This window comes from Prenolepis imparis, unplaced genomic scaffold (genome assembly GCF_030444845.1).
Source record: "Prenolepis imparis isolate NDT839.2.m4 unplaced genomic scaffold, iyPreImpa1.0 SCAF_9, whole genome shotgun sequence".
Taxonomy (NCBI): domain Eukaryota; kingdom Metazoa; phylum Arthropoda; class Insecta; order Hymenoptera; family Formicidae; genus Prenolepis; species Prenolepis imparis.
Genome location: NW_028141167.1, coordinates 5,021,233 through 5,043,550, shown reverse-complemented (window position 1 = coordinate 5,043,550; position 22,318 = coordinate 5,021,233). Strand labels below are relative to the sequence as shown.

General features: G+C 42.1%; 2 protein-coding genes across 8 annotated transcripts in view; one reads left to right on the top strand and one right to left on the bottom strand.

Annotated features, from left to right (window-relative positions):
* LOC145940362 (uncharacterized) overlaps positions 1-20,901 on the bottom strand; it is a 66,050-nt gene extending 45,149 nt beyond the window's left edge. For 2 of the 4 annotated variants that reach the window (XM_083045426.1, XM_083045428.1), the window contains exons 1-2: positions 19,589-20,901; positions 875-961 (exon numbers count right to left, since the gene is read on the bottom strand). In XM_083045426.1, coding sequence (XP_082901552.1) covers positions 875-961; positions 19,589-19,633 — 132 coding nt within the window. In that variant the 5' untranslated portion in view covers positions 19,634-20,901. Of the gene's footprint in view, positions 1-874; positions 962-9,523; positions 9,548-19,588 lie in introns of those variants that run through there. The other 2 variants (XM_083045427.1, XM_083045429.1) reach the window with 2 other exon arrangements.
* LOC145940367 (uncharacterized) overlaps positions 1-22,318 on the top strand; it is a 278,019-nt gene that overhangs the window by 103,462 nt on the left and 152,239 nt on the right. The window lies entirely within an intron of this gene.

The following is a 22,318-nucleotide window of genomic DNA, read 5'->3' as shown; positions in this document are numbered from 1 at the left end:
CGTGATTGATGCACTCGCGCTAGTAAGACACTAGGATCGCAGTTCGCACGGCATAATTAATTGCCGCTGCCAGATTAAACCTGCGGGGCTACAGAGATGTTGATGATTTTACTGAAATGCGGGACGCGGGAAAGGAAGAGGGGCGTAGTTTCTCGAACAGTTATGACCTTCGGGCACCATTTGATTGTGATTTTGTAATCACGATCGCGTTCTAGAATCGCGTTTCGTTTTGCGAAAATGAATTTAGATTCGGATTAGATTGTGAAGCGACGAAAAGAGCGTGTGATTATTCTCCAAATAATTAATGCCGGTGATAAATCGATCCCAAATTTTGATCGAGTGATCACGAGCGCTAATGATTACGCCAATCGATCATTAAAACGGGGAATGAGTTACGGTGGGCGAATTATTGTGCTACTCTCTCTCTCTCTCTTTCTCTCTTCCTCTCTCCTGGATAATTGAGTACCTGTTCGATACTTCGTGCGAGACTTACGTGGATATGTAAAATTGAGCATAAAAATCCCCTTTCAAATCACGCCCTATGACCGTGCGCACCGATATTACGGGGCATTATCATAACTACCGCAGCATTATGGCAATTTTCAATTTTGCCGCGCTCTCGATCGAGCCTTCTAAATGACTTCACTGCTACTATACTGTACGACGAAAGAAAAATTCGACGGATACAAACACGAGGAGATTCGCCGAAGATAGGAAGTCATCGGGAAATCCACTTTGCGATATACATATATATCGATCGCGCGTGCGGCAGCGATGATTAAAGATTGACGCATCGCACGTTGAGATACGTTTAATTAAATCGTTTTCTTACATTAATTTATATAGATAATAGATAAATTTTAGTCATAGTTACCTTATCAACCAGATAAAACGGACATTGTATACGATAATACGGAAAAATCGGATACGGTTTTGACCTGACTTTGAATCTCGAACTCACCTGAAAAAAGAAAAAAAAACGTATGTATAGTATAATACAAATTAATTGATCACACATAACGACAATCATAAAATTTTTTTCAACGTGTAATTGTATGATTTTTTTGAGTATAGCGCAACAAAAAATGTATGCGAAGATCCATGTTTTTACGATCGATTAGATCAATCAGATGGAGTAAAAGGGTAGAATCGTTTGGCGATTAGATACGATGGTTTTATCGTGAGATCGAGCTCGCGCAGTTTGCCTCTAAGTTTATCTCCGATAACGGTTTAAGATCGACAGAATTCCTTCACGAAAATAACGAAGAAGGGCAGGACGAAAGGTCTTGTTTCTCCGAGACTGAAAGACTATACAGGGTACAGATACATCTTCCTCCGTCCTTTTCGTCAGAATTTATGCGAAATTTCAAATCCGTGGAAACATTTCCCGGAATTTATAACCACAAATTTGATTTAAAAAATAACAAAGAATCAATGCGAAATATTTTAAATTCTTCCCTCTAATTTAAAAACATAGCCCACGCAGAAAATATATGTGTTTTTTGTAAATAAAATAGAGATTTTATTTTCATCAATTTTTAAAGTATCATCGTTTATACAATGTAAAAAACTCGATATTATATGTTCGATTGTGATTTCTGATTTTCGATGCGCGCGCTTTACTCTTTATATACGCGTGGACCTTTATCTTTTTCCAGTTTTTTAAACAGTGTCATAGATTGCGCGCGATCAAACGGCAAGAGGGTGCGACTCTCCTCTTATTTTTCTCGCTCGCGCCCATCATTCCGCTTCTCATCTCTCATTTCCTCAAAGAACCAACCATCCTCGCCGGTTTCCACTCCGACCTTATTTCCATGGTCGCCGTCGTGTCGCGCATCGTCTCGCGAGCTTCCTGCGAGAGAAGACCGACTTCCAGGAACGTTACCTCTGACATTCGCGAAACGAAATGCATGCTGCGTCGCGTCGCCGAGAAAGAGATCGGAGCCGCGGGCACCGCATCGTAAACTGACTCTCGATGAGATTGCTCCGTTGCGCTGCACCGAAGCAAGAATTCGAAAAGCGAAAAGTTCTCGCTATGTGCACATGCACGATGCTCTGAATAATCTGGAAAATTATTTCCAAAATTCTTTCTCGTTGTGGTCGCGGTCTTTTGTTGTATCTCGGTTTACGCAGAACGCGGTTCGTTAATAATATTAATTCTCCCCGCGTACAAAGAAGGGTGGATATGTAGTATTTATATTACAATTTATATTAATAAGTTTCCGGTGCTAGATTTCAATGATTTAACCCGTGCTCCCTGCCAATAACAAAAAGCCCTCTATACGCATCACTCGTATAAAGTAATACCTTCCATGAAAATGAGCATGCAGCAAAACATTTATTCTATATACACACATATATATGTATATATATTCAACAATAAATTCTGGATTTTATTAACATCGAATTTCTGTTTTTAATATCGAATTTCAATCAATATGAATCTATGTGTCATTGGGCAGAATTTTTAAAAGTTTGGCAGAGTTTGGTATTATTTAAGTAATTAAAAAATTTTTAATATTTTTTTGCGGATACTCTTTAAGTTTCACAACTATAATTTGTAACAAATTATAAAAGTCTCATGCGGAATGACTTATGAACTTTAATATCGAATTTCCAAGAGTGCTATCATTCTTGCTTTCGCGTCGTTGCAAAAGATGAGTAATATCCGAGTATTATACCTCTACCAGTACATTTTTCTTTATTTCCTTTTTTTTTGTACCGCAGTTATATTTTAAAACTTTACAAAAATTGTAAAATGCGATAAACTAAATTTTTCAACAGATTACACAATCTTACTACTATGAATTCAATTCAATTCTCTCTGTCACGATTCTCATTCGCGTCATTTGCTGAAGATTACCGACAGGCAATTCGGTGACCCAGTGGCTTCAGTTTTCGATCATTAAGAACGAACGATAAACTCGATAATGCTCGCAACCCCCTCAATCGCCGTGTTACAAATTATAGATCCATACATACAAACACGTACACGTTCTCTCTCTCCCTACGAATTACTCGCGATGAATAACCATTACTTAAGTGCGAACAATACCGGCGGCCCAACCCAGCACGCAACTGAATGTGCAGTTTATACACGTGCATGCAAATACGGGTGAAGCACAAGCGAGAAAAAACGAATTCATTCGAAGAGACACGCCTGACGAAACATCTTTCTCGCACCTTGACATTTTTTCGGTACATTTTTTTCGGTTAAGATTTATCTTTAAATATACAATGTGCTGAAAAATTTCGTCATAATTTAATAAAGTTTTTACACAAATTTAGACAATTTTTTTAGTTTATTCAATAATTAATTTATAATTGTTTATTGATAATTTTTATTTTATATATTATTTATTAAACCTAAAAAATTATAAATATAAAATTCCGAAAAAATAGCTAAGCGATAATGCGAACACACATATATACGCGTACGCCCTTTAATAACGTGAAAACTCTCGCAGATCTTTGTTACACATCTAGATTGGGCGAGCGTTACTAAGAATTCAATTAACGGTAATTATACGGCGACCCACCCCTCATTACTTTTCCCTCGCCGCTATTTTCCCAACCCTCCGCGAGATCTCCCCACCCAATAATTGCTGGCTCGGACGCAGCTGCAGGTGTATTCGTATGTGCAAAAGAGGGGAGCGAGTGAAGGAGAGTCCCTGCCAGAAAGTTTGCGCAAAGTCCCATTTGGGGTGGTTGAAACCGACCAGTCTTCCCGCGCTCCTTTCATCTCTTTCCCTCCCTCTCGGTCTTCTCCCTCGTTTCTTTCAGACCACCGTGAAAATGGGGGCTTGCATTTAATGCTCAACGGAAGGTCTTAAGAATTGGCCGCGGCATCCGTGGGTGTATACCGACTGGCTAATTGTGTGTTCCGAGTTTTGAGGTTACGGCGGGGTTGAATCGGTGCTTTTATTCCCGCGTCTAGATAAGGGTGGCGGCGGCGGCGAGGCCTGCCAAATCCGACGTTAGCCCCCCGGTCTATAGGTGTTTCGAAATCCTCTTTATCGCGGCACGGTGCAATGAAAGAGCTGCGACGCGGACTTCCCCGGGAACTTTGGCCGCATATTTAATCTCCTCTGGCGCGTTTTCAAGAGGACACTATCTTTAAATAGGCGCCGTGCAAAATAAATTTTGACTTTAAATGGACATTTTCTAAATTATTCCAGTATTTTCATTAAACTCTCATTAAGATATTATGCTAAGAATTAGCCGAACTTTATATAAATGATGAATAGAGAATATATATATAAACATATTAATATTTGTTTTAAGAAGATAATATTTGAAAAGCCATACAAAAATTCTCAAATTGCTCTCAAAATTTAATAGATTGATTTGAAGTAATGTCTCTAATTATATATAAACTTGTATTTCATTAAAGCAAAACTATTGAATTTTTTTAGAAATATTACGATATATTCTAGCACTTTAAAAACTGTGATGGCAAGAATATTCTAAATATTTTAATGTAAATTATGTATTATTAATATTGTAATATATATATTAGACTGCATCAAATGTTAAACGAATTAGATTCTCAATTTGATAGGAAATTAAATCAATTCCAGTAAAACATTAATTTTTTTCTTTCGAATCTTGGACTGATGCATATCAAAGAGATGATAAGAACCGATATTACCAAATCAATTACAATTATTACCAGGATATATTGACAGCTCTTAAGATGACAAGAATCGATTCACATTGATGTTTTCTAGATACTATTATTACGTGTCACGTCTTGCGAATACAAGTACGATTAATCGATCTTCGCAAGAATTTCTTAAGACATTTCAGTCAGAAACGACAAACCGCAAGCCTTTTTTTCACTAACGCTTTTTCGTTTTAGTTACGCAATTTTGGCGTACGCCCGTCAGTATGCAGTCGGACGTACATATGTCGAATGAACAGGCAGTTATCGCCGGTAAATTTCGACGCGCGCGATATGTAATATCAATTAAAGCGCGCAGCCATAACTATGCTGCGAGGGGGAAGCTCGTGTCGAAATACCGTAGCGAATATTTTCCAATTCTGTGCGCAGTTGGGGAAAAAAATCACGAGAGAGGTGAAAAAAACTGGACAGAGATAGAGAACTGGAAAGAGATGGAGAGAAAGCGAGCGCACCCGTTTTTATTGAGTTTGCAAAAAACATATTCGTTTTCCGCGTACTTCCGCGAACACCTTCCGCTTTCTCCCCCGCACCCCCTTCCGCTCTTCTCTATCGCTCTCTCCCTCTATTCTCGTTTTTCTATCCTCTCTATTGGCAGTGACGTCCTATCCGCCGCGCCATCCACCAGAAGAGAGACAGCTCACGTAGTAGGGGAAGATAAAACAATTTGATAAATCGCTCGTGGCGCGAGGGGTTGCGCCGCCCTTTACTCCCGTGTCATTGTGTACCGTGAACTATATATACACGCGCTCTATACTCGTTCGGAAACTCGTCGTGGGTTAACCGTTAAAGCCGCGCGGCAGCGTACCGTACCGTAGATAAGTGTTAGGTATCAACTTGTTGCATTAATTACAGCGGGAAGGCTATTAGCCATCGATTCGCGCGAGACCTCGCCACTCCATGTAGTTAGCTCTCTTCTACGTTTCTCCGCAAGTGGTCTCGCGCGCGCACAATGTGTATATGCATGTGCAAACATCCAAACACAGATGCATACCGAGCCGTCGCAAATTCTCCTCAACTTTTCGCGTCACTCCTCGTTGCGGCGCGACATATAACCCAAGTGCGAGACACCGGAAATTGTGTGCAAAAATCCGCGATCGACAGCGAACATTATCGGAAATCGACGATGAAATGATTTATCAATCGCGTGATTCCTATTGATTTTATAAAATAAATTCGACAAATTATAATTTGCAACTACACAATTAATTATTGCAGAGATTGTCAAATCATTTGTATCAAACGTGTGTGCGTTGATTTTATTTATGTTTAGCAAATAATTATGAGATACGCGCAACGTCAATAGTTAAGACGTAGGGCGATGATAGAAAATTCTCCTTCGAGAGAAAGACGCACCCGCGCGCACCGAATGGTCTCGCATGTTTTTATGATGCCGCGCGGTGCATTCGCTTCGGATGCACTTTGAGCGAAAGGAAGGTGTTTGCAGGAGCGGATACGTGAACCGGAAGTGGTCGCTAACACCGCGCCTGGCTGCCGGCAATTACGCGGACCCATCTCTATCAACTCGACAACGCGCGCGAGTGTAAATTCTCATGTGTATTTAGGTCCCCGGTCTGGATAGCGCGTGTATGCGCGTATATCGTGACGCGGTTACTCCTACATGTTTACAATAGGTATGTATGTGTGTGTATAAGTGCGTTTGTATGTATGTGTTTGACGGCCGGATGAAAAAAAAAACGCGCTATACTCCCTCTCTTTCTCCCCTTTCGTCCCGACGGTCGGCTCACCTTGATAATGCGAGATATCACGCGAATGCACAAGTAAACACGTGCACGCGTTTCGTACGTATATACGTGAGACGGTAGGAGGAAAGAGAGGCCAGTAGGTATCCGTAACTAGAGACTTGCCATTCTGCTCCCATACACGGTCAACGCATGATTCGAAATTAATTATCTCGTTTCTCTTTCTCTTACAATACCTCGCACAATTTTTTTTTTTTATTTTTAAAAAAACACTCGATTACAACAGTCGCTATACTTTGTTGACTTTTGAAGTTATCGAATAACCGAGTCGCATTATGATGTAAAAGAGCGATCCGCATTTTAATCGTCGTGCAAGCACATTTTGTAATGATGATATGTTTGCGAAAGCTTCGGTAGATAGGGATTCCTGGGACACAAACCAACCCTCTTCATTTCCCGAATGCCAATGTAGAACGTTGACATGCCAACGTTCGATTACAAATGAGAAAGGGAACACCCGATGCCCGCGGCATCATTAGCGCGATCGGAGTCGGTTTCTGCGAGTCACGTGTATCGTTGTGTGCGCATATATGGTATCGAGTTACGCGAATAAATTCAAAAAGGTCGATATTTTGAAATGCCATCGCCAGGGGTTGACCGGGGGCTATTTTGAGTGTGCCGTACGTAACTACGTAGAGAGAGAGGGAGGAAGAGACAGAATATGGGTGCATATGTGTCTGTATGTGAAAGAGAAAGAACGAGAGAGAGAGAGAGAGAGAGAGGGAGAACCCGAACACACCACCCGTCAATAATCCACTGAATAAACTATCGTCTACCCCCGCCCGCACAAGCCACCCACCCGTCCACCACACAACTCCACTCAAGCGCCACGTACAGCCAAGGCATATATCACACACACGAGGCCTGCGCATGCCTGTATACAATCGTAGGTATCGTGCACGCATATATGGAACGGTACGTGCTAATATATGTACCGCGCAGAGGTCTGAACGGACATACATTGAGCGCACGTGTGTGATGTGGCGGGAGATGGGAGGGTGGAGACCGTAAACTCGACCAGCGCGAGGTAGTCACGCGGAGAAGACGCGACGCGATGGCTACAAACGGTAAAATTTCTGGCGAACGAACTCGCGAAGGAGAAAAGGAAACTCGAATTCTAAAGATCTATATTGGGAGAAGAATTATACAGTTCTATATCTCGCTTTCGAAGAATTGATAATTGATTGTTATATAATTTCAATAATATCAGGAAAGATATTATATATAAAAGAATTTTGACGAAATTTTAATTAACTTTATACATATCTTCGATAGCCTTGCAGGCATCATATATCCTCGGTGGAAATACTTAATGTTTATTTAATTAGCTTCCTTGTTCGGGCTCAGGCGTCTGTCGTTGCAACGCTGGCGAGTCACCTATATACGAAGAGCGCGATGTATTATTGACACCGCAACCCCCAATGTAGCCTGCCACCGCCAACCCCCTATGTGCGCTCCCTTGTTCGGAATCGGACAAGTATATGCGCATATATGCACGCACGAATACATATGCATATATATCTTCGTCTGGGCATTAGTACCGGGTGGCAAGTTGCGAACTGGCCGACTTGCCGTTCTTGCCTCTCTTTCGCGCTCACGATGACTGTCATACGAAATGTCGCGTAAAGTGCGGTCATTATGCGTCGCGGCGTTTAACTCGTCGCGCATCGATTTTTCTTATCGAAGGCGGCGAGAAAAAGAAACTTTGTCTCTCCCGCTTTAAAGTCGCTCAAAAACTCGACATATCTCCATGCCGTATCTTCCCCGTTTCTCGCCTTTACCTCATAAATTAATCATGCGGCGTTTTATCGCGTGACCACGATCGCGCGCAACTCGATCACTTCGACTTCGGTTATCGATTATCGGGAAAGTTACTGATACGAGATACTTTTATCTTATTACTATCCGACTCTACGCCAATATTTACATACGAAAATTTTGAAACAGTAGATATGTCAATATCTCATATTTCTTGTCAATTATGTTGAGCTTGAGGTAGGTTTGAAATTCGAGGGCTCGAGACCCTTTCAGACGGTCTCGCGGCTAATTTGCTCTCTGGATCGTCTCAGTTACTTCAGACTAGCTCGCTACATCCCGAGGAGACGGGAGCAACCTCGAGACTTACCAGCGTACCTACGTGTATGAATAATGAAAATCCACGAGGTTAGGTATAATTACCAGCGGAGCGTCGCATCCGGTCTCGATTCAGACGATCGTCAATTTTCGGGATAATCGGCGAATCCGGTCGACTGGGGTTCTGGATATTTTCAGGGACAGATTTAATTACGATGAGAGTCGGACCGAAGTCGGAGAAAAGCAAGCGCGGAGGAAACGACGAGAAGGAGGAGAGAAGACGCGGGAGGGTAAAGAGATGTCAGAGATCCCTGACTTCGTGCCTATCTTTGGATCTCAGCTTCTCCACCTTTAGTGACGAAGTACGAACCTACGTCGATTAGTCGGAATTAACTTCCAGCTCGCGCGCGCTCGCGTTTACGCTCGCACATCCAAGAGCCCTTCGCTTGGCCCAGGTCCGGGACCGCGGATTACCCGACGATAAACGAATTCACTCGCTGTTAATTGACTTCGGGGAGGGTAATCACGAGTAAAACTTTCACGTCGCGCGCGATCTACGAACGCGCTTGATTGGCAGCGCAGCGGGAAGGAGCGATGGCGAGAAGACTGAGAAAGCATGAAATTTATAGGATCGCGTCTGTCTCTCCCGAGATATTCTCTCGGGTTAAGATTGGATGCCTCGTTTTTCGCGCGACGCAGCACGGAATGTTTAAACATTCGCATTCGTAAAAGGACAAGTTCGTGGTTTTTTTCAAAACTTGTCTTTCGGCTCGCAGATAAAAAAAGTCGTATCGTAAGTCATCGATAATTATTTAAAATCATTTAAGAACTAATTAAAGAACCAAGAATTAAAAAACCAATAATTTTCTTACAAGAGTTCACACGCACCGAACAGATTGAGACAGTATACCTACTTTGCATAATGAAGCATTCTATTGCATCAGAGTTTTTACGGCATCTTACATTTATATAAAAAATGTTCGAAAAATCCAATTATATTACTTACTATTTTCATTGTTTCAGGATATGTTGTAGATTTCATTGTATCGATAATATAATATTCCCTTCGATCGTCCTCAGCAAAATGAAACAAATGCTCGCAGAGTAATAATCCTCCTTTAATCTCACAGAACGCACAAAAAGAACTCACACGAACTCACTCTGTATCACTTTAACGAAAGTAATCGAAAATCATCGCTAGTAATTCAGATATTATCACGTTTTCCTCTCGAAATGCGAACAATTTCACTACTTTGTTACTTAGATGCTGCTTCTTGGTAGACTGAGCGCGGCGACTCGACTCTAACATCTCTATCGTTTGGCGTCAGGTAGAAGACTGAAGCTGGTCAAATAGTCAATGGTTTTGGTTTGAGTGAGCACCGTAGACAATAGCATTCTTATATATAAGTGTGTATCCCTTAGTCGTTATTTTGGAAGAATACAAAAAAAGTAAGAAAGCATGGTGTCCTATTCTTTCTTTTCTTTTCATAAAATAAAATCTTTTCTATGTATAAAATTTTTAGACTGCCATGCCGATGAGAATTGGAACTCAGAATGGTCGGGAGAAAAGATTGCTAAACAAAAGCTTTTATCGGTAAACTAATGGTCATATTGTCAGAAACATTGGTTGTTTTTTTTTAGATACGCAGGTATCTAGAAAATATAAAGGGGAGATTTGTTTTAAGATCTTGCCTGTATTCTTATATTCCTAGTGTTCCTTAAATTCTTTTTCGACACTGCTAAAATTATAATTCTTTTGCTAATCTACAAACATTAAAAATAAATTCTTTTATTTTTATGTTTAATGCATTTATAAATAATTTACATAAAATTTTATTTAATTATGTATAAAAGATCTCTCTTTCTCTGTTTTAAAAGCATGTAAGAACGATAAAAAATTAATAATAATAGAAATTATATGTTACAAATTAGACATATACATAAAATATAAAAAAATATGAAATAAGAAGCGCAAAAAATTATTATAAAATTCAATGGAAAATTCGTTCTGTTCTTAACCTTTTTTAAGAAAAGAAAGAATATTCCAGATTACTACATAGGTATATTTGTTTTAGAAATTCAAAAATTTTTTAAACGTTTTATAGCATATATAATTATATATGGACAAGTTTTCATTATAAATTAATTTGAAATTAAAAAGTTAAATTCTGTAAAAATGATGAAAAATGCGTTTCTTAAATTATATGGTTTCAAAAACATTCGTGTCGAAATGTTTCTTATTGGTGTTTGACGGTTGTAAAACATTAGATACTACATTAGATACTACGTTTAGAAAACGTTTATGAAACTAACAATGTGCTACTTAATATTTATCTCCCAACATTTTGTATATTTTTCAAATTTTATTTCCTACGACACGTTTATTTCAAACGTGTGAAGTATCGCGAGTCCGCGAATAATTCACAAAGCCATCGGTGAAAAGCCATATACGTTTCGCGTTGCAGGCAAATCGCGTTAGATCGAACGCAACCGAAAGCGGACCGGATAGAGATCGTAGAACGACGCGTTATTAAGCGCTCGCGCGCGACTGCGATATATACCGGATTCAAATCGCCCCGACCGACCCGCACAGAAGTCGTTTGCGGGTTAAGCGAAATCGCGAAAGTACGTAATCGCACGCATAACGGAGGTAGTGTTCGCCGCTCGTCCGTGCACACATTTGCATGCACACGATTGTACGCACACACACATGCGTATGTGTCCGTACGCACGCACCGACATTCGTTTCGCCGGGAGAGCACCGCAACGATAAAAAGCACACGAGCGCATCCACGGCTTCTTTTCCTTTTTTATCGTCCCCTTCCTCTCCGGCTATCATTCGCTCCTCTCTTACTCATTTCTTTCTCTTTCTCTCTCTGCGTTTCTCGTCCCTCCAGCGATCATGCGTTCTCCGTGTACGCTTCTTCTCATACAATACGGTCCGTGTGCACGTGATGGTTGGAAAAAAGAATACAGAACGTTGCATATGGACGTCGCGGACGATGCGGTGTACCTTGACACGGATGACTCCCTGAATCACCCGGCGGCTGGCAACAAACATCACCTCGCGCTATCAACACACGCCTACCGCCTAACACAGCGCGCGTGTATATGTGCGTGCGTGAGCGCTCGTGCCCGTGTAAAGCGGTTGACGAACGGTCAGGCCGGCGACGTCGATAAGCCCATCATCAAGCTGCCCAGCCTGCCGACGACTTGGTAGGAAATTCCATTTCCTCCGATTCGTGTCGCAGTACGTGATTCCCGGTTGGTTGGTCGGTTGGCTGGTCGCTCGACTAGGAAGCGAGAGCGTAGCGAGCGAACGAGAGAACAATCCCAAGACTTTGCCGTGTTGATTGCGCGACTCTTTCCGCGATTTAACGCGGTACCTAGTCAACTTGCTCTATTTTTCACGTACGTATGTGTACGAATTTAATTTTAAAAGTTTTTCGATAAATTTGAAATTATTTCTTTAACGCAACCTTTGCGACATGTTATTATATTACGTTTGATTTTGTATCTAATTCTATCTACTTGAATAAAATTTTGGTAATTAAGTTACAAATTACAGTTTGATAAAATGAATACCTGCTGACGTTGAGCAATAAAAAAGAAATAATTTATAAAATATAAAGAGAGAGAGAGAGAGAAACGTGTGAAAATAGATATATAATATGAATGAGATAAGAATACGAAAGTAGTGAATAAAAAAATTAACAGACAAAGACTAAAGTATTGACTTCAATTAAAGACTAATGAATTTTTCTTCATAATTTCTGTGAGACATTGACATCAAGGAATACGCGTCCCACTTTAATTGGAGATCGGTAATTAGAATACAGAATTGAAGTCTCACATCTTAAGTCCATAATCCTCGATATAATGAGCTTCTCTCTCGGAGTCCTTTTAGAATTATCCGCAAAGTATAATAAAACTTTCCAGTTAAAAAAAAGAACAAAAGCCAACCATCGGGTGTGTAAATTCGCCGTAATTTTATCGACCATTTGCCCATAAATATTTTCCGTTGCACTGCTCTTTCTCTCTTTCTTTTTCCTTCTCTCTTGCTACGCCACGCCGTTTCGGGGTCGGTAATATCGGACTGTTCTCTCTTGGCTTCACGAAGGAAAAGATAAAAATAACCGTACAAAGAAAGCACGACGGGTGCTAGGGTAGGCGATCCCTGGACGTGAGCAGAGAGAAATCTCTCCGTGGCCATGGGAGAGGAAGGACGTGGGGGCGTGGTTCCGAGCCGAGTGCATTTACGGCGGAATGCACTTTTGGAACATACCGCGCACCATTTTCGGGGTAATGTCTCCCGCCTGCAAAAGGCAAAGGTGAAGGCGATAATCCGTTCCATGTTCAGGTACGGAGGCACGGTATGGTACCTTTTCATAGTTTAGTAAGAACATTGTTAGGAAAAAAAATACATCGCTTTTTCTTATTCTATTGCGATATAATTTTAGAAAATAAAGTCGAAGAAAAAGCCTACTTAACCATTCGTAAAGATTGTATATGGACCGGAAATAAAAATAACAAAAGAAGTCATTTAACTTTTCGGAGTAATTTATATTTTTCTGTCTCTCAGATTTTTTTGTTTCCACGTAGACCCACCCCTCTACACACATATACGAATGGAAAATCTCATACCCGTAACGGGGATTTCGAAAAACGTGCATGAAACGTGCCGCGGCGGATTCGAGGGACCCTAGGTCAGATATATTTGGAATGCGCTGTACACCGGCGGCAGGCAGACGGTCTTAAAACGGGGTGAGGCAGACCTATCGTGGGGTAGCTGGAAAGGAGGAAAGAGAAGCCAAGTGCTTCTACCTACTTTCTTTTTCTTTTCTTGTATTTTTGCCGTCTCACTCCGTTCTCTTTTTCTCTCTCTCTTTTTCATAACACACATTCGTTCTTCTTCCTTTTTCTGTCTTTCTCCCTCTCCCCTTCTCTCTCACTACTTTACCAGCTTAGTATACCGAACGGGCGCACCCTTATTGTCGTGGTTCCAGGCACCAGCATACCTGATCTTATGAGAAATCCATACTGGCCCTTCGGTGGGAATACGAGGGTTTCGCCTCGCACCCTTCAACGAACCTTTCTTTGCTTGCCCTTTCCTCCCTCCATCCGCCAACTCTCTACAAAGCCTGTTTCTCGCCACCCGCTTCTTTCCAATTCCGATCGAGGTGTCCGCAGTGAGACTACACGTTCGTACTGAGATAGTCATAACGAGGACATGTTCTCGATGCAAAAAGCGCGGTGCCATTCTGCTTTCCGCGTCGCGAACGCGCTATAACGATGCTGCTGTGATTAAGCAGAAGAAAGCCAGATTTCTATATTTTTAGTTCTTTCTATATTTCTAGTTCACAAAGACGTAGCAATTACCTCAGAGCAAAAATGAAAAAAGAAAAAATCTCCTTTTTATAAAAAATATATACAGAGAAATTAATAACATTAATATACCTAAAAGAGAATTTTTTAATTAAGACTATTCACAAATGTGAAATTATTACCAATAACATGATAGATTACTTTAACACACACAATATGTTTCTTTTTTTAAATTATAATTCTAATTATATTATGAGCAAAGAAATAGAATTTAATTGGTCAAGATTAAGCAATCAATCATTACAGTTTGAAAGTATTGGTGCAGAAATTATCTATAAGATAAACAGACTTCTGATAAACATATTGCTACTGCCTTTTACCTGATCGCATCAATATACGCTTCAATTAATTGCGAAAAGAGTAGGGATGTCGGATATATACGTCGAGCCGCAGAACGCAAAACGCTGAACGACCTTCGTAATTGGTAATTACCTCCGATTTTGATGACGATTTATTATAACGCTGCGTAATTGCGATATAATTGTGCGTTATATGAAAACACAATTTGTATCCCGTAGTGTCATTATTCGTCGATGACGTTAAACAATGGCGACATTAATTTCACCAAAACATTACCAAGCTCAATTTTCTAACTCTTATTGTAAGATATTAAAACGCTATAAAAAGAAAATTTCTTAGAGATCGTTAGACGCACATAGATATTGTAATTACTCCAATATTGACGCAATTATTGATTAAATATCGAAACTCTATTAATATAAAATATTGATTTAATTTAATAAGAAATTTAATTTAACGAGAAAGAAATTTAGAGAACAAAATCCAAATGAGAAAAAAATTATATAAATAGAATCAATGTGTGTGTTGAAAATGTATCTGTATCGAACATAAATATCGATATCCGAGGGCCTCTTTCGATTGATGAGATTACCGTTACGCACGAAAGCGCCTTACGTACGAGGTCGGGCCCTCGGGCCTTTGCTGGCCCCGCCGAGCTCCGTAATTTAGTCTCTTAACGAGAGAATCGCACGCCCCATTAGCGTTCGCTCCCATGATTACACGTGCCTTCCGTCGTGAAAGAGTGAATTTGAAAGCATATATACGATCGTCTCTTTTAAATCTATACTTGCATCGTATATACATATCTGTATAATGTCGTACAATCGCACACTTATCTATTTTCGCAGAGAAATGACAGTATACATGAGCTGAATTGATATTTATTTCTCACTGAACTTATGATTTTCCAATCTCGGATACACGATTTTAAAACAGCATAATTTCCTTTCGTCCTCTTTTTATTTATGCAAGTTGTGTCGGACAGAAAAATATTTATCACTTCTATCTATAGAGATGCGTAAATATATATGATCAGTTATTTCGACGCTCAATTTTTCAGCTATTTCAGCCAAAAAAGCAAATTGATTAACGTTTGAGCGTCATACATGACAAGCGCAGCGTGAATATAACGATATGTGAGTAATGACGATTGATCGGAACGATGGGGCGGAGAGAGAGGGAGATCTTCGATTTCATCCGATAATATACACCGCCGGTCCAAGAAGCGTTTAATTGAATAGCCGTTATTCGACGCGAATTATAACATGATTATTGCGGTGCGGCTCGTGCGGTGTTTCATGCACTAACGGCCGCGAACGTGGATATGGTCGAGCTAGATTAGCGCGCGAGGGACGAAGGGATGCACTTATACTGATTAAAAAAAGAAAAAAAAATGCGAAAATATACTTGTCGCTGGAATGCTTTTAACGAATTAATATCCCCTCCTCCCTCTGGCACTTTTGCGATACAATATTTACTTTTGCTCGGCAAGTCGTGTTTGCTCGCATGTGTATGTGTAGTCCCTATGCCGCTTAAATCATTTGTCGCAATTTAATAGAATGAAAAATAAATACAAGTAACGCCAGCTTTAATTTACGGCGTTAATTATCCTCGCTCGCTGAGGCTCCTCTCTATCGGTTGAGGATTAAGTTACGGGGTTATTATCAATCTTTCGAAAAGTTACCCCCGAAAAGTACTAGGCTATTAATCGAAATCACTCGTGGTCACTCGAGAAATATCAAAGTCCGCGATTTATAACAGACAACATTGTTCTTATTTTTTTATGCTCTAATCCACCGCGCTTATAATTTCCAATTATATATACGTTAATATATTTCGCGTATTGTCTTATTTCAATAATGGACCTAATTTAATAAAATATTAACGAATATTATTAAAAAAAATTAACTCGCTATAAGATCGTAAAAATTTTCAAGCTCATGGATTAGTTTTCGAAAAATACCTGAAGGGTTAAAACCGATAGGTCGAGTTCAAAGAAAAAAAATTTTACTATCATGCGAATGCAGCGATGGGAGACCGTCGTTGTCATCGTCAACGACGACGACGAAACGGAAACATGTGCCAGAATAGAAAAAGGACGGATGCGTACGACGGCCCGAGGGGAATAGAGACCGAAAAGCAGAGAAAAAAAAAAGAATGAACGACGAAGGGTAGAGAGAAAGGGGAGGAAGAGATGCTGCTGTGGAAAAATATAACCTGTTGGACCGCGAAAGAACGAGAGCCACGTAGGCAGGCACATGATGCTGAGAAGGAGAGGCACAAGAGAAGTTGGAGAGAAAGAGAGAACGGATCTGTGTGAGAAGAAGACCTCGGTAGAGCGAGACTGCCGCAATGAAAGAAGAAGGGGAAGGACGAAGAGAGATGAGGAGGACGAACGAGTGAAACAAAGAGAGACAGAGAGAAAGAGAAGGACGCGTGTGCAGGCTTCCCGAACCTGCCTCAACTTCGACTCGACTTTCGCAGTTCGATTCTGATCCTATCGATCTATCTCGTCGGAGGTGGCACACAGCCGTTAGTATTTACACTTTACTTTCATTCTCTGGCATAATGCCGCTAGTATGTGCTGTTTTTCTGCGCCCACCCCCGCTCATTCATCATCCCCTTCTCGTCGTTATCCTTGAAGTTTAACCAAAACGACACACGCAGCGCGTGCACAGGGGCGAGAAGGGTAACTTTTATTTTTCGAAACACAAAAGGATACAATTCGTCACATTCCTGATGTTATGCTTTGCCCAACACGGTTCGAGACACGTGATAAGAACGTGTACTGCTCCGTATCCTCGGCGCAGATTAAGTCTATTCACGTGATCGTCCATGAATATTATATTGAGATGCAATAGAAAGATAACGTTTAATAATATATAATTCTAAAAACACTGAGATTTTTATAAAATAAAATTATATATAATGTCAGAAAATTTTATTCGACGTTCTACTTTTAATGGGTTAAATTTATTGATTAAAAAATTCGATTTAATTCGTAGAGAAATAGAGAAATAATTTCTTTTACACATCTCGTATTTGTCAAATAAAATAGAACTTGGCATAAATATGAAACGCGAAAAAAAAAATGGATAAGCGCATATTTAACATAAATATATGCGATGGGAATCGAAAGAAAGGTATGAGTGACGGCATGAAAAAGGAATATAATTCGGATGGTGTCATCGGGAGCAATTTACACTGCGCCGAGCACGTCGATCGATAAATTAACGAGGCGTGTTCGATATGCGCTCGCATTTTTATCGGACCCGCTCGTCGTGGGACCGCGTTTCGACGGCTGTTATATTATCACTCTGAAAATCGCATAGACGGATATTCGGAAAAATTGTTAAGAGGCGTACTGCGGTTGTAATTCGTTTCAGTTACGGATGCTTCGATCCCTTTTTGCGCCGATTTTACTTTTATCGGCCGATAAACGCGCAGTTTTTTAATCACGCTCGCGATATGAATCGAGATTAACGGCGAGGAGAAGGATGACGTGGATTTTGTTTAGCACTTTGTATTATTGGCTCACTTTGGCTTTTGGCAGATTTGTTTAAAAATTTACTTCTTTATGTGTGCGTTAAATTTTTTTCACAAAGATATTTGAGAGAGAATTTATGATGAAAGAGACATTAAATTGATATAAAAAATCCTCTTTATCTTATTATTCAGTCTATTATACATCATTTTACAATTGCATTTCGTAATTCAAAATTACTCTGATTACAAATAATTTGTTTTTTTATTTCAATGTGCACTTGTCGAAATATTGTCTTAGACTACGAAAGACTTTATATCAGAATAAATTACATATACATCATTTTTAAGCAAGATGAAAATAAGGCATTCCGTAATTAATCACAGGCAATAAGGCGGGCACGTGCGCGAATCGGGGGCACACATCTCTCGCCGCGAAAATATCATCCGGGGTTTATCTTTCATTTAGATACGTGGCTCTAATCTCTGGTTTGGTTGCTACGACCGAGGAGAAAAAAAGTCGCGAGATAAGTGCGATCCGACTGAGTTCGTCATTGAATTGCGCGATTCGCGCCGGACGTGTGTCATCGAGGTTCACGCGATGATCGTCCGTCGATACTCCCGATGAAATATTCCGAAGAAGTGGAAATTATTTACTTATGATACACACGAATGCGCGAACTTGAAGAGACGATCGCTGACCTCTCCACGTGCGTGTCAAGCGTGCATATTAATGTGTAACAGCATTATCGATATGTGCGTAATTACATTACCATATTTATAAAAGTGTGTGAATAACATTGACATTAAAAAAACATCAATAAAAAGTAAACGATAAAAATAAAACTTGTAGATTAAAAGAAAAATTCATTTCGCGTTCTAATAATTTTGATATTTTACTGTCCTTATTACCGCTATTAAATTGCTATTATATAAGATTCTAATCAGATAGTTTGACGATTTTGGGAGAAAGGGGAGTTCTGGGACTTAATATTTTTATTACTCAAAAATTATTAATTAGTCATAGAATGCAAAAATAATGGAATAATAGCTGTATAAAAAAATAACGAAATTTATTATTATGGGCCGCGCTCTTTACGTTACGAAAAATCATTTTTTCTCGATTGTGCGAGAAAGAGAGAAAACTCCTATTTGTATTGCATAATATTATAATTAGATGAGCGAGCTGGTATAAAAGTCGAAGGAAAGCAGCAACACGAGCGTGTTGCACGACGCATTTCGAGTAATTTGGCGCGCGTAACCCCGTGCTCTGCGCGGAATACAAACGGCACGAGAACAATTTTTTGAACTCGGTACACTTCACCGCACCTCATCATGTCGTCGCCGCCGCACGGGATTTACACAACTCTTTCAATTAAAACTTTTCCGCAGTTTATCTTCCCGCGCTCTGAAAAAAATTAGGTTCCGCTCGCGCAGTAACGAGTTCCGTTAACGGAACGCGCGCTTGTTTCCGAGCTTTTTGAGCTTTCACTGGAAAAATTCATCATTCGTCACGCATTATAGGGGGGAGCGGAAGGGTTTGGAGAAAGAGAAGAAAAAAGGGAAGGAACACGTTAGGGGAAAATAAATTAGCATCGTCAAGGTTAACGCGAAATTAAAATAAATCTTTCGCTATCCTACCCTCGTTTAATGTTCTCGCAAGAAACTTTAACCTTGAACCCGACCCATTGTTTCGTTGGTGGTCCAACGTTTCCTCCCTCCCGTGCTGATAAACCGGAAAAGCATTTCCCGAACGTCTAACTCGGCTCGCCGACCTGCCTCGTTCACGGTGAAAAAATACCACGATATATCACGTGGCGATATGAACGTCTGGATGTGCGCGTGTACATTTGTGAGTGTGTATGCGTATGTATGTGTGCGTATGTATGTATTATGGACTCACCTTGTGGTGCTGCATGATGGCAGTGGACTTTCGCTTGGCGGACATATTCAGTTTGTCGGGATGCCCTCTCTGTTCCCCCTTAGTGAGAAATATCTGCCTCGCCGGTCTCTATCGGCCTGTCCGCCTCTGTTCTCCTGTCTCTCTATCCTTCGTTCTTCCGTCTGTTTTTCTCTCCTACTGACAAGCCATAAGCGAAGGCACGGCGACAATCACGAGGAACATAAAGGCGGGAAGGGGAGGGGAGCGCGAGAGAGCGACGACGATAGACGAATGCACGCGGTGACGCACTCTTCTCTTTCTCGTCCCTACCGTTCCCGTTGTTTCCTCTTCTGTCTCCTTTCTTCACTTCCGCCTGACAGCTTCCTCTGGCGCGTGGTACGATCCTACTCCCGCGTATAGAGAATGAGGTGTTCTCCAGTGCGACCGGCACGTCGCGAGTAAACTTTCTCGGAGTATCGTGTTTCGTTTCTGTCCCTCTCTTTATTCCGCACGCGCGCGCGCACGGTTGCACTCCGTCCCACCTTGCGCTCGCAAACTTCAAGCTCTCACCCCGCGCACACCACACGGCACACGGCGGCGCCACGAAAGTTCCGCGATAAAACCCCCCCGCGCAGTTAGTTGTTGCAGTTGTAGCAGGTGTCGGCGCCGCGCGAAATTAAAACAAGCCCGCGCTACCGGAACAACCGAAAGAATGTCCGAACACTTTAAGCTGAGAAAAGTCTGTTTTTCTTTCACTGAATGTATTGTTCTCGTTTCTTTCACTTACAATCCCTTACGCGCGTCTTACTCAGCTGTCCGTATATTATTGTTTTTGTTTCTCTCTCGTCACGATGCTCACAAGGCAGCTCAAGTCCATTAAACCGATGAAACGGTATCGCGATCAGCTGATTCGCTCCGAACTCTGAATCATTCAAATCAAACACGTCGAATCGTTTAACTCCGATCGAACGAATAATTTTTTTTTATCGAGTTCTCCACAAGAGTGAAGAGAAGAACGAAAATCTAAGTTCGAAGGCTGACGATCCTCGTACACGTTCCGGATCCTCGTGTTCAGAAGTTAGATCGGCGCCCGCCTGACGTCTAGATGATTGAAAAAAGGATGAACCGAGCAGTTTTGCGCCCTGGGGCGTCCAAATCCTGCCCGTTTTCTGAAGAATCGTCGGTCAGGAAAATCGACCGTTCGCACGATTGTCGCCTACGTGTTTGCTCGCTCTCTGTGTCGTTTAAAGCGAGAGGTGAGAATGCTCCGCGCTCGCTGAAGTGATCACAGAATGTCCTCGCATTACGAACGCTCACGGCGAACTGGCGGCTGGCGACGCGGCGACGACCTCCTCTTCTCCTCGCGCCGCTGCGCCGCCGCTTCCACGCCTCAACATGCCCCCCTTTCCCTCCCCTCTCTTCTCTTCTCTGGTGTCCTCACCCCAGACCCCACGGTAGAGAGCCTCATACCACTACCTCGCTTCACCCATACCCCACTCTCTCACTCGCCGTCAACTCATCCCCTTCCGTCGGTTCCTCCCTCTCTCCCGCGGAACCCCCTCGCCATAGTCCTTCGACGACCCGCATCGCTCTCTCACTCCCCAGCGGCCCTCTTCGAGCGCGTCAACCCCCCTCGCCCCCTCGTCTCCCTTCCTCACCACGGTCGTCTCTCTCTCTATCTCCGTTTTCCTCTCGCTCTTTCACGCGTTTGCTTCGCTCGTCCCGGCGCCCTCGTCGGCTCCCCCTCGACCCTCCCCACTCGGTTCGGTGCGGCGGCGGCGGCGGCGGCGGTAAGGTAGGGTCTGTCACCGTCAGAACATCGAGGGGGCCGTTGGACGAGTAACTCGAGGGGGGAAAGCGGGGAGGGGGAGGAAGCAAGGGATTCAAAGGGGCGTAAGGGGCCGCTGTCGGGCATCCGGTGGCGCGGGGAGGGGGAAGGGTGAGGGTACGAGCGGCAGGGACCTTTCCGGATGGTGAAGGTAGGGCGGTGGAGGAGAGGGAGAGGGGTAGTACAGCGTAGAGAGCGAGGGGCTAAGGGGCGCCAGCACTCATCGGCCGAAGGGGCTTCCACGGGTGTGTTAGGCTTGTGCTTAGAAGGGTATGTGCCCACCGCTTTGCTCCTCCGGTGTACATGTGCGCATTGCTACGTGGACGTACGGTATCTACGGTCTCTATCTCTCTGTCTCTCTCTTTCTCTCTTCAGCTGGTCTTTGTCTACACGAGTATGTTGCGCTCTCTATCTATACCACTCCTTCTGTATTTATCTCTCTCTTGCTCTCTCTCTTTCTCTTTCTTTTTCTTTTTCTTTATCTCTGTCCGTCTATCTCCCTCATTCCCGCTTCAATCGTCTCTCTTCGTTCCTCTGTCTCTCATCGTCTTCTCCTCGGCACCGGACTCTGTCCTTTGCACCATACTGTCACGCTAGTGTGCTACTATCGTGCGATACGTAACGCCGTCGCGGCTTTGCCGCGGTACTTGAGAGACGTAAGTTACGCGGCACCTCCGACAAGAGTGGTCTCTCCCGCCTGTCCGCTTGCTTACTTGTCTGCCTGCCTGCGACCTGGGCGAAAGAGCACGCCGGACGGGTTTGCTTGCCCGATGTATGCATTTTTAGGGGCAGCTCTCTCTCCGTTTAAGCCTTCCGTATTATTAGCTCGTCGTCGTCGTCGTCGTCGTCGTCATACCACGACTGGTCTGGGTTAATACCGGTGTCGACGATCTACAATCTAAATAACAGTGGTCCACTGTGTC